Genomic DNA, 12967 nt, shown 5'->3' with positions numbered 1-12967 from the left:
ATAATATATTAAATGGGCGAAGAGATTTCAACAATCATAATACTTTTAATTTCGACTTCGTAATTATTGTCATAATTATTATTTTATTCTTCTATAATATGCCAATTTCTAAAACTATTTGCGTAAATATTAATATTAACGTAAGAACCGAGAAAATACAAGCCGAATTTTTTTTATACTTATGGCAATACTTTAATTTTTTCCAACAAAAATAACCTCATTTCTCATTTTCTACTCTCTGACACTCTGACGTTTGCATTTTTATTTTTGTCTATCAATTTCTCGCCGGTGAATTATTATAGTTTCATAATAAGTTATTACTATTCGTCACCATGTCATTTATACTTCGTAATGTGTTGAGAAATGTCAGTATATTATTTTTATTCTATTCTAGGATTGACTATTGCATTATTTCTTTCCTACTTGATACAAATCTATTTTACATTTCAGATCGCAGCTCCTTCTCTTCGAGTGAATTCTTCGCTTGTTCATACTTGTAAGTGTTATTATTTATAACAATTGCTTTATTTCTTTTTAATTTAACATTGCATTTGCAGGCAAATGTAGTAAGCTCTGCTAGATTTTGATAATGACTGATAAACTTTGGACTTGTACAAAATTGTTTAACAAATTCTTAAAGAAAGATATTGATGGTTATCACTTAATTACAGCGTATTGTTTTGTATATAATGTTAATATATTTTTTATTTATTGAAAAAAAATGACAACAAAATGAGTATAAAATTACAAATGTTTTGTTCATACATAATTAATAATTTATTTATTTTATTTTATTTATAAACGGGCATCTTTAGTCCTATTAAAAATGGCAAACACTTGTCCTTATAAAACATACAATTGAAATAAAATGCAACTAAAGAAATTAATAGCTAGGACAAAAAATAAATAATAATTTCTACATCAATACAAGATTAGTGATTGTTTAAATCGAGAAAGACTTACGCCAAAAAATTCCAGATCTTGTCTCGAAATTACAATGCGACACAATCGGGATATTGGTGCATGCAGGCCATAGTCTGTGCTGTGCTGATCAAGGAACAGCTCATCATTATTTCGCAACCAGCGGATCGGAACATTGAATGCCACTTGTTCCAGTAACGATGGTACATCAATAATTATTAAGCCATTTAGTAAACTAAACATTAATATAGAGTCAATGTTATTTTTAGGTTTTTGTAGATGTGAGAGTTTTAACATTGGCAATAACGTTTTTACCTCTCCGATAGAGTAAAAGCTCCTGTTTAGATGAGGATTTCGTTTTACATTCATTTTTATAAAGTCGATCTTAGTTATAATGATCACAGAAATAGCGTATTAGTTTACATTTTTGTTTGTAGTTTTCTCCATACATTTATTCACTTTTATAAGGAGCATCTTCTCAGACATACTTAACAAAATTATTGTCAACAGCTTAGCAAAAACTCTTCAATTGTTAAAAAACATCATTGTCGAAATAAAAACCTAAGTAATAAAATCCAAATGGGGGACTAACTTATCACCAATGCCGCTGGGTGTTAGGATCGGTTTACGTTTATGATACCAAGTGTCTAAGTACCTAAGTGGTGTTTTGGCCGACAACATTGACAAAATATCACGCATGTGGTTGAAATTGAGTGTAAAAAATCCAAGCTTTGTGAACTTAGCAAGCACAGGCTCGGCCGTTCATTACAATTTACATCTTCTTTTGTAGTTTATTGACGAAACCCTCGTTTCGGGGGTTGTTACAATGTTTTTTTTAAAATGGTCAATGCATAATGAACATTACGAGTGGGTGATGTCAGATAAGTTAAAACTTAACCCTTGAATTATATATATATTATATGACTACTAACAAGCAGAAGTGTTTCAATTTGCGAAAAAGTGGCAATATTTGTAAAATAGGACGTGGCGCGAAATATGTTTAAGTGTGTAAAAAGTTTTCTCTATCCTTGTCACATTATTATTTTATCTGAGAGAGCTCTTCCAACCTCTATCACAACACGGACTATCTCTTCGTACATTTGATTATTCACTCTTCTCACAAAAGTGCTATTATAGTGCTATATTATTTTTATCATATTATGTAAATGTTATCAACTATCAAATATCTAAATTTAGTAAATGGGGTCTAGAATTTCAACCGTCCATGCGCTCAGTAGCTGCGAGACTTGTTGTTATCTAACTTCTAATTTTATAAATTTGCTTTTTATTTCGTTTTTAAAATATCACTTAAACTCTAAACTTTATTGTCAAATAAAAATTTAAAAAATAAAAATGTAAATAGGGGCCAGATTTCTTATTGTCCATGCGCTCTGTAGCTGCAAGACGTTCTGTTATCTAGCTCATATATATCATAATTGTAATATATCATAATTCGAGACGAGGAACTAGAATCCCAACTGTCCATGCGCTCTGTAGCTGCAAGACGTGTTGGGATATTTATTTATTGTACAGCGCCCTTAAGGTGATTTTCACAAAAATAGCGCTGTATAAATTATCCAAACATTACTATTATTATCTCAGTTTAACTTTTCTATGATTGTCTGCTTTCTTCATTCTTGCATTTATGCATTTCTGGATTTCTACGTTCAATTCTGATTCTATTGAACACACAGAACTGTATTCTTAATCCGCCTGGGCACAGAAAAAACTCACTGTTAATACTTATGTCTTGTTATTTGTTTCCAGGTCCAAGAGTACAGCACCCCGCGCCCTCGTTCAAAGGAGTAGCCGTACTAAATGGAGAATTCAAGGATATACAACTATCAGATTACAGAGGGAAATACTTAGTCCTTGTATTTTACCCATTGGACTTGTGAGCTTCATTTTTTTCCTAATTATTTATAATAATCGCCCCGTGGTGTCATGGTCAGCACGTTTGCCTGCCATGCAAGAGGTCTCGGGTTCGATTCCCGACACGATTGACATGATATATTTAATTTAATATTGAAAAAAAGACATTTTTACACTAAAATGTTTCACAGTCCCTGGACTGGCACCTGTGCCTCGATAATGAACGCTATCTTCATCTGTATATATGGTGACGGCATACTTAACTTCTGCTCTATCTGTATCTTACCTCGGTATGTTCTACCTACTTGCTATATCGACATCATATGATCGAAATAAGCCAATGAATGACAGATTTAATACAGACTGTAGGCGAGTCATTTTGTTCATTGGTAGACCTGCATAGATACCATTACAATCATCGACTCTAGACACTACAAACGCATTTATTAATTGACGGGCGGCATCAACCGGTGCGTATGCATTTAATTTGTCTCAGCTGGTAGAAGCATGAACTTATCATTCTACTAATTTGAGCGCCAAGAGAAAGGTCAGAATTAAGTAAGACTTCCATTAGTTTAACGGTGGGTAAAGCGGTACTCCCTACATCATTTTTGTTTGTCATTGTGACATCAAGATTCGTGACGATGTTCTATAAAATTTTTAACGGATAGAAACAAAGTTTAAAATTAACACGAACCGTGAAGTATTAGGGGCATGGTCAATGCAATGACCGTTTCTGCGGGAATTTAAAAACATTTTTTATGCTACTAAAAAGTACCCAGCAAAAATACATTTCTTTTACTTGACAGTATTTTATAGACCCTCATTACTTAAAAAATGTTTCTAAAAAAAGTGACATTTCCGTTATCATTAAACTTTATATTAACAATCAATATCAGTACTCGGGTAGCAAGAAATTGCCTTAAGGCAATATGCCCACCCTTATATGTATATAAAGTGTTAAATAAATGAATAAAATACACTTTAGATTTTTCAAGAACTAAGATAGACCAAATCTTGCCTTGAGGTAGTAATCATTATTAAATTTTATGTCCTAGCTTTAATTTTCTTTATTTGTATTTTATTCAATTGTGCCTGTATGTGTTATAAAGATTTGTGCTTGCCACTTTTTGAATGGACTAAGTCCGTTTAATTGTTTCTTGAGATGTTTGCGTCAGTATATAGCTTTGTTTTATTTTCAGCACCTTCGTTTGCCCGACGGAACTGGTCGGTTTCAGCGATAGAGTCAAGGATTTTAAGGACGTCGGTTGTGAAATTGTGGGAATTTCTACTGATTCAAAGTTCAGTCATCTTGCGTGGACCCAGCTTAATAGAAAGGTAAACATGATTAGTTAAATTTATTTCAACAGAGAGGGAAAACATTTTTGAGAAGGGAATATGGAAGTCTAGGCCTTTACAGGGCTTATGACCTGTCATTGGCTGGTTTAAGTGGCCACTTTACACACTGTGTAACATTCACCATTCTGCCCACGTTTGAACACCCACATTTCCTCGACTCTTCCATCTGTTGACTTTTGTGAAGTAAAAGAGCTGAAACCTTTATCACATAAGTGAGATTCATCCGGCTGATCCAGATCACCTACTAGGCAACGCCTGAAAACAATTTTCCAATTTTTATACTTCTTCTTATTTGTGATTGAGCCACTGGCCAGTTAAAAAAAATATAGTCTTGAGACATTTAAAGTTATATTTTTATAGCTCTGATGAATGCCCCAAAATTAGGATTATATATCTTGTCCCACCAGTTAAATTTAATTAGTACCTTATTTACAACATTCTAAAGTATTGTTTAACATGTTTCTTGACATTTTCCTGTATGATCCACTTATAGGATCCTACGGGAAAATGTAAATGCACATATCATGTCTTTGCAAACCTAATAAAATATGTTATTTAAAAAAAATAATAAACTATTGCATATTTGCCCTCGCGTAGCACAAGATTGGACAAATGCATCCTGTTGAATAAATGTCTTGTTTGACTAACTTACTGGGACACTTTCGTTTCAGACTGTTTTTCATAGGGACCCAATATCTCCTACCATATAATTACTTCACATAGGCTATAGCCGCTATTTCACTACCAATGCTTTTGGACTGATGCCCTCAGAGTGGCATTACCCCTTTGATAATCACTTCCAAAATAAAAATCATATTCAAAAGAGGTTTCGGGTTTAAATCCTTAAACAGTTGATGTTTTGAGATATTTCTGCGAGATTTTCAATATTTTTCTTAACCAGTATATGTTTTTATTTTTATCCAATGAATTCTTGTGTATTTTCAGGAGGGTGGTGTTGGCAAGCTAAATTTTCCTCTTCTCTCTGATTTCACCAAAGAAATATCAAAGGCTTACGATATTCTGATTGAAGAGGAAGGAATTGCACTTAGAGGTAAAATAAATTGTTTTATTTTTGGAACAATAATAAATTACTAGTAACGCTTACAGACACATGCAAACCAAAATACAACTACAAATGCAGTGGCCAGTTATAAATCGTTATAATTATTCACAGCATAAAAGTTACAAAAATCGCAATGAAGTAATAATGAAGGGTAAGATTAATCTTTTAGGCACGCGTGAATCAGGCATTCGCTGTACATGTCCGGCCCACCTTAATCTAAGTAACTTCATATGTGCCGAGATGCTCGGAGCCTGGTATACGCTTTACAGCTCATTGTTGTACCGAATGCGCCACTGATTATCCTCTCTCACTGGTCCGCAGATTCTTCGGAGTACTTTACGTTCAAAAGATTTCATTTTTAAGTGATACACAATAAATGAGAAAGAATCTTGAAAATATTTATCTGTGTATTATAATTAATTTTATCACAAAATATTTTTTTTTTTTTTTTTTAAAAAAAGAAATATTTGCGTTCTTATGATTTACCCAAATATTTAATTTTGAGGGCCATTTTCAACGAGTTTTAAATAACTCACTATTAGAAAATGGAATCAAGTTGGGGTAGAGTGGGATTCGAACCACAGACCTTTGGTCCGTGAGTCCGAGACACTAGCCACAGGACCACAACCCGATCAGTAAAATATAATATTATTACTTATTTATTTAAACGCCTTGTAGGCTTTTACATGTTTTACATATATTTATACATAAAGAACAGACATATATTTTACAACGAACAAGCACTGCAACAATACCATCAACAGGAAGGCCTAAAGAGGTGGTTACTGAAGAAAATATCATGAAAATCCTCGATATAGTTATGAATGATCGCCGAGTAAAGTTGCGTGAGATTGTTGAAATGGTAAACATCTCATACGAACGTGTGTTCAACATTTTGCATGAACATTTGCATATAAAAAAGCTATCGGCAAGATGGGTGCCGCGTTTGCTCAGTGTCGAACAAAAACGAGTTCGTAAGACCACTTCACAGCAGTGTTTGGACATGATAAAGCGTAATTCTGTTGATTTTTGGCGTCGATTAATAACTGTTGATGAAACGTGGGTGCACCACTATACACTTAACCAAAAAAACAATCGAAACAATGGGTGGAAGCTGGTGGAAGTGCTCCGAAGAAGGCAAAGGCAGTGAAATCGGCTGGCAAGGTTATGGCCACTGTATTTTGGGATGCACTAGGAATATTTCTCATCGATTATCTCGAAAAAGGATCCACAATCACAGGAAAATATTATCGTGCATTATTGGATCAATTGAATGATGCAATCAAGGAAAAACGACCACATTTAAAGAAGAAAAAAGTGCTCTTTCTTCGAGACAACGCACCGGTTCACACAGCATTAGTTACGATGCTAAAATTACGTGAAATACACTTCGAATTGGTTGATCATCCACCTTATAGTCCAGATTTAGCTTCTAGTGACTTTTTCCTGTTTCCAAACTTGAAAAAATGGCTCGCAGGAAAAAGATTCAGCTCAAACGAAGAAGTGATGAAGTGATGTGAACCGAAACTAACGCGTATTTCGAGAGGTTCCCGAAATCGTATTATTCAGATGGTATAAAGAAGTTGGAATATCGTCTTGCTAAGTGTGTCGAAGTAAAAGGAGATTATGTTGAGAAATATATTGTTTTTGAAAAAAAAAAGTTTTTTCCTACTTAGGTAGCTTCATTTTCAATCCGCCCTCGTATGTATGTATTTATATATATATGCATTTTGTTCAGTAATCATTGAGGCTTCTTACACTAATAATATTTTTTTTATTTATTAAAACTGCTAAATTATGCAAATGATAATTAATAATACTGTATTACAAATGATTTTTCTAGGTCTTTTTATCATCGACAAGGAGGGAGTTTTGAGGCAGATGACGGTGAATGATTTACCAGTTGGAAGGTCTGTGGATGAGACTTTGAGGATTGTAAAAGCCTTCCAATTTTCGGATAAACACGGAGACGGTGAGGATTTAAAACATATATTTAATGCTTTTATCTTCGTTTGATTTCAATCCCCTGGATTATTTTGTACCAGGGTTTGTAAATATCAAAATATCCAATATTTATTGCAAAACCCTTAAATGCAAACAGTTGCCATTCGACAACATACTATTCAAACGTCAGTAATTATTCAAATAATATTATACACTTAACGCTCACTATATTCATATATGGTTTCACGATTACTGTTATTACCGGCTGAATGTTGAAATTTCACATTTCTCAAAATTTAGGAAATATCTGGGAAGTTCATTAAATTGTCAGGTATGGAGGTATAAGGTATAAAGTGGAATAATGTCGGCATCCTGGTGTAATGATCAGCGCGTTTGCCTGCCGCGCAAGAGGTCTCGGGTACGATTTCCGACATGGTTGATATGAAATATTTATTTAAAAGGGTGTTTTTACGCTAAAAATATTTTTTATAATAAAAAAGTTTTTACGCTTTAGTCCCTGGACTGGACCTGAAGCGTGAGACTGATCATCTTACCTTCATGCAACAAAATGATCAAGATACCTGAAGAAGAGATTGGTGTGCCAATGCAGTGCCCTATGCACCATTAGGAGCAGAAAGGGAATTGTGATGATAAAGTGGAATAAAACTTCGAAAAAAATATGGTCGTCATTTTCTTCTACTTTGATGAAAACATTTTTTTTCACACTTTATTTAATAAGTACAAAAATATATTCTTTGATATCGAACCGGGTTGTGGTCCCGTTGTAGTATTGTGGACTCACGGACCGAAGGTCTGAGGTACAAATCCCACTAGTCATTTACGACTTTTAAGAAATGTTCTTAAAATTGGAATATTTTAGTAAATACTTGTGTTGGTTGTATATATTTCGTGTTTTTCAAACCTGGAATATAAAGCTTTTTCAAAATCAAATATTAAAGAAAGTCAATTTTGCATTTTTTGCTTATCCGTCATTGTTCTACAATTACATCGATATTTGTTTGAAATTTATTTTTTAAATTTCTTACTTATATATATATATGCCCACTGTTGCCGAACGTCTAAAAATAGTCTAAAAGTACTTTAAAGGAGGATAGAAACATTTAAAATCTTAACAGAGCAATTTAACGTAAGTTAAAATCAACGTTCACTTTTAATAATAACCGTTATCTCAAAGGTCATTCATTAAAATTAAACAAAACCTCCTTCACGTCCAATCCCAAGTAAAACTTCCTGACAAACAGAGTTGCGGAGCAATAGAATTACCTTCTCGAGAAAGTCATTTCTGCAGGCTCTGTTAATTATAAAAACCGCCTGGATAAACACATAAATTCATAATGTTTACTCTTCATATTTTCTTTGTGTAAAACACAATGCACTAGATGTACACACATCAGCTTAAAAGTTGCCAGTGTACATAATAATAATAATATAAATATGTCAGATATACATCAAAAAGTGATATTTATTTTTTATGAATATAACTAAAGGGGTATTAAAAATACAGCTTAATTGGGTAGTCAATATACATATTATGTAATATTTATTAAAGAAGGAATATTACGTAGGATAAAATAGAAACCAATCTCTTATCAAGTTAACTATTTGAATATCATCAAACGACGAAGAATCTTCATTAACATCCAAGTTTAATAAATTACGAATTATTGTTTCTAGTGTACTCTAGCATTGGGTAGTATGATATTCAAAAGATGTGCATGTCAAAGAATATTGCTTTAAAAAACTTCACTGAACAATCAACAGATGTCACCCTATGAGAAATATCACAATAATTTGAATTTCATGCATACTTCAACCTGAAAATTGTCATCATCATCATAAGCTCAACAGCCCTGGGTGGGTCTTGGCTGAATCCAAGAGTCTCCTCTACTCCTGCCGGTCTGCTGCCCATCCTCTTCAGTTACTCACTTCCAACATTGTCATATCTGCGCTGATGCAGTCCATCCATCGCATTTTGGGCCTTCCTGGTCTTCATAGTCCTCGTGGCACAGAGAGAGTTAGGCATTTTATGGGGTTTTCGTCGTGCGTTCTAATTATATGGCCAGCCGACCTCAAGCTTCCCACCTTGATGGAGTTGATTACATCGGGCGCTCAGTAGATATCGTAAAGCCCTCTATTGTAGTGACGACGCCATAAATACATAGTTTACGAAAGGAAATGTTTATTCAATAGGTACATTCAAAATTATTTCCTTTTTTATTTATAGATGTAGCCACTCCACGTGTCAGTGTATTATTTATTTTATTTATTCTGTTATTTGATTAGAATCTAGATCTTTTCTTGAAAGCTTGTCATGCCTTATAATTTTTTTTCAGTATGTCCCGCTAATTGGGATCCCGATACGAACGCCGCAACCATCAAACCAGATCCCGTTGGAAGCAAGGATTACTTCAAAACGGTCAAGAGTTAAATCATTCTTCATTTTTTAGATGCGTCTCAAAGAGCGCAAAGTGATACTGCGTAATGAACAAAGATAAATGTAATCTCAAATTGAATAGTTTTTTATGGGTCACACACGAATGGATATTTTATTTTGTTTAAATATACTAATTTAAGGAGATCTTAGCCTTCTGTTGTATTTATTTTGTGGAAAGAAAAATATAATTTCTAGTTATAAAATATTGTTTTATTTTATATCATTACGAGCTGAACCTGGCAGTGCTTTGCCATCCCTAGATTTTAGTATATACTTGTTGATATATTAAATGAATACACTCGAAAGTTTGTTATCAATTATTGTATTCAGTAGTTAGATACGCACATCATTTATTTATTTTTATCCTATTTTATTTTTCCCATAAAAACAAAACACATTGAAGAATTTATACAACGGTTTCAATGTCACCATTGTGCAGTAAAGGATTTTGAGTGTCGGTCATGGTGTACGACGTAGAGCTATGCATAATAAAGCAAAGCGCATGCGATGACTTTTTTATGATGCTGTCAACACGGGCATCGAAAAGTAATTTACTTTCATGGAAGACACCTAGATCCTTTACACATTAAGGGCGTTGGAGGTTTTGACCCTTAAGCACATAGTTAGTAGGTGATTTTTTTATTTTGCGATTAAATGTAATAACTGAACATTTGGAAGGATTAAAGTCCAAGGAGTTTGCAGTAATTCTCCAGACGGTCGAGATCTGACTGCATATCAGAGACATCAGCAGGGGTCTTGATTGTTTCAAAAATTTTCATGCCAGCAAAACAAAGCAAGCGCGAAGAGGAAAAACATATTTGCAAAGAACTTCTATATATATATATATATATACCTCTTCAGGAGTTCCTCAAGGTTCTAATTTGGGACCAATGTTATTTATAATCTTTATAAATGATATTGGTAAAGTCATAAAATTTTGTAATTTTCTCTTTATTTGCTGACGACCTAAAAATGTTTTGTAAAATACTGACTTCTTCAGATTGTATTAAACTTCAGTATGACATTCGAAATACAATTCAATGGAGCAAACAAAACAAATTATTCTCCAATGTCTCCAAATGTTTTGTAATGGTATAAAGAGCATCCAAAACAATATACATACAATATTTTGAGTTTGTCCAAATTTTTGTAGACAAAGACTGGATTCAACTCCCTGGGGAGCCGCTTATATTAACATATTACAACAGATAATAATAATTCAATTAGATGAATCTCACCCGCATAAATAAAGGTTTCAGCTCTTTAACTTCACAAACATCAACAGATGAAAGAATTGAAGGAATATAGATGTTCAAATATAGGCAGAATTGTGAATGTTACACAGTGTGTAAAGTGGCCACTTAAACCAGCCATTGACAGGTCATAAGCCCTGTAGATGCCTAGACTTCTATATTACCTTTTCTTAAATGTTCTTCATCTCTGTTGTATAGATATGAACTCTTTTTTTCTATGATATATTTTGTTGCCCTTTAATAATAAGGAATATTTTAATGTTTTTTTAAATATTTTTTTTATTTTGCTTTTTTAATTACTATTAAAAAAATACCATATAATCTTTTACAGAATACTTTATTTTGTCTTTCTTATATTACACAAAAATATTGTACCCCTTCTATTTATTATAGGAGCAAAAATTCATAAACATTTCTTGTATACCCACGAATAGGCCATGCCTTTGTGGGATTTTTAGTTTACTATTTTTACTGTTAATATGTTTTTTATTGCTATTTAACTATCCTTTTTTTACTCTGTTTTACCTCTTGTGAATATTGTAAAAAAAACACAAAAAAATATAAAAAAATAATAGGGGTAGGTAGAGGGGATAGAATGCCACACCACTTTGTCTTCACATGGACGTCGTTCTCACACCAATTATTCAGACTTTTAATATGTCCTTTTTTAAGTGTTGGATTTGCTGAGGCCATGTCTTGTAATAAAATACTTAAGAATTTATATTAATTTTACTATTCATATTTATTTTTTATAATTACTTTTTTTTAAATTGCGTGTTTGCCTACCATACAACAGGTTTCGGGTTTGATTTCCAGCATGGTTGACATAAAATATTGATTTGAAAAGGTGTTTTTACGCTAAAATATTTAATGTACCGGGGACTGGCACCTGAAGCGTAAGACTGATCATCTTACCTTCATGAAACAAAAATGATCAAGATACGCCGCGGTTTATGGACCAAAAGCAGTGCCCTAAGCACCATTAGGTGCGGAAAGGGAATGACTATGATGATGATAAAACTATCACAAAAAAAACAGTTCTGACATAAATATAATTAATTGTGGATATTGTAAAAAAAAAATAGTATGTCCAAATGTTTGTAAATATATATGGATTTCACCTCCAAGGGAGTTGTGCACGTTTTAAACATGTATATATTATCATATTTCATTGGCTGGTTTAAGTTATCACATTGTATAAAAATTCTATATTTGAATATCCATTATTTTTTTTTCCCCTGCTGTCAATTTTTGCAAAGTTAAAGAGCTGAAACCCTAGGAGGTTAAATCCAGTCCACGTTTTATTACTCTGTTTTACCTGTTGTGTATATTGTAAAAAAAGCAACAAAAAAAATAGCCAATGACAGGTCATGAGCCTTGTAAATGCCTAGACTTCCATATTCCCTTCTCAATTTTTTTCCATGTGTTGCAATAAATTTGGAATTATATTATTTGCGATACATAAATGACGTAAATAATATATAAGTTTATTGTCCAATATAAACCTAGTCACACGAGTTTAATGTAATGAAATTCGGATTTACCGGAAGCATTTAAAAGCGGTATTTTTATTTACCAACACCAACGTAAGTATTAGAGATGGGCGTTTCGGTTATTAAAAAGAGTGACAGTAACAGTTACTGTTACACAAATTAAACTGTTTCTAAATAACCGTTTAGAACAGCGTTTTGCAGAAGTAAATTAAAATATTACTTAACAAAGATGAAGAACATTTAAGTTAAGGTAATATAGAAGTCTAGGCATCTACTGGGCTTATGACCTGTCATTGGCTGGTTTAAGTGGCCACTTTACACACTGTGTAACATTCACCATTCTGCCCATATTTGAATGTGTAAAGCGCCCACTTAAACCAACCAATGGCAGGTCATAAGCCCTGTAGATGCCTAGACTTCTATATTACCTTCTCTAAAATGTTCTTGACATCTGTTGTAATATGTAAATGTTAACAGCTCCCCAGGGAGTTGAATCCAGTCCTTGTCTTCAAAAATTTGGATAAACTCAAAATATTGTTGTAAATCTGTTAATTGTTACAAGCCACGCTTCTCTAAATTGTTCAAATTTCGTTAAGGTGGATGGCCA

At 33.0% G+C, this 12967-nt stretch overlaps 1 protein-coding gene across 1 annotated transcript; it reads left to right on the top strand.

Moving 5' to 3' along the window:
* The first annotated feature begins 186 nt into the window (after window positions 1-186).
* On the top strand, window positions 187-9817 carry LOC148275151 (peroxiredoxin-2-like). Its single transcript, XM_088236091.1, has 7 exons — window positions 187-365; window positions 451-496; window positions 2689-2815; window positions 3996-4131; window positions 5098-5203; window positions 7059-7187; window positions 9514-9817. The coding sequence occupies exons 1-7, from the start codon at window positions 333-335 to the stop codon at window positions 9606-9608; spliced, it is 672 nt and encodes a 223-aa protein (XP_088092217.1). The 5' UTR covers window positions 187-332; the 3' UTR covers window positions 9609-9817.
* The last annotated feature ends 3150 nt before the right edge of the window (window positions 9818-12967 follow it).

Source organism: Micrasema longulum, unplaced genomic scaffold (genome assembly GCF_059751315.1).
Source record: "Micrasema longulum isolate JH-2025_06_02 unplaced genomic scaffold, ASM5975131v1 h1tg001500l, whole genome shotgun sequence".
Taxonomy (NCBI): domain Eukaryota; kingdom Metazoa; phylum Arthropoda; class Insecta; order Trichoptera; family Brachycentridae; genus Micrasema; species Micrasema longulum.
This window is presented reverse-complemented; position numbering and strand designations above follow the sequence as displayed.

Bases quoted from the DNA above. Each gene is read 5' to 3' on its own strand.
- LOC148275151 (XM_088236091.1), top strand. From the start codon at position 333: ATGTCATTTATACTTCGTAATGTGTTGAGAAAT. The intron at 366-450 runs GTCAGTATATTA...TTTACATTTCAG, and splicing joins TTCGTAATGTGTTGAGAAAT to ATCGCAGCTCCTTCTCTTCG. The intron at 2,816-3,995 runs GTGAGCTTCATT...TTTTATTTTCAG, and splicing joins GTATTTTACCCATTGGACTT to CACCTTCGTTTGCCCGACGG.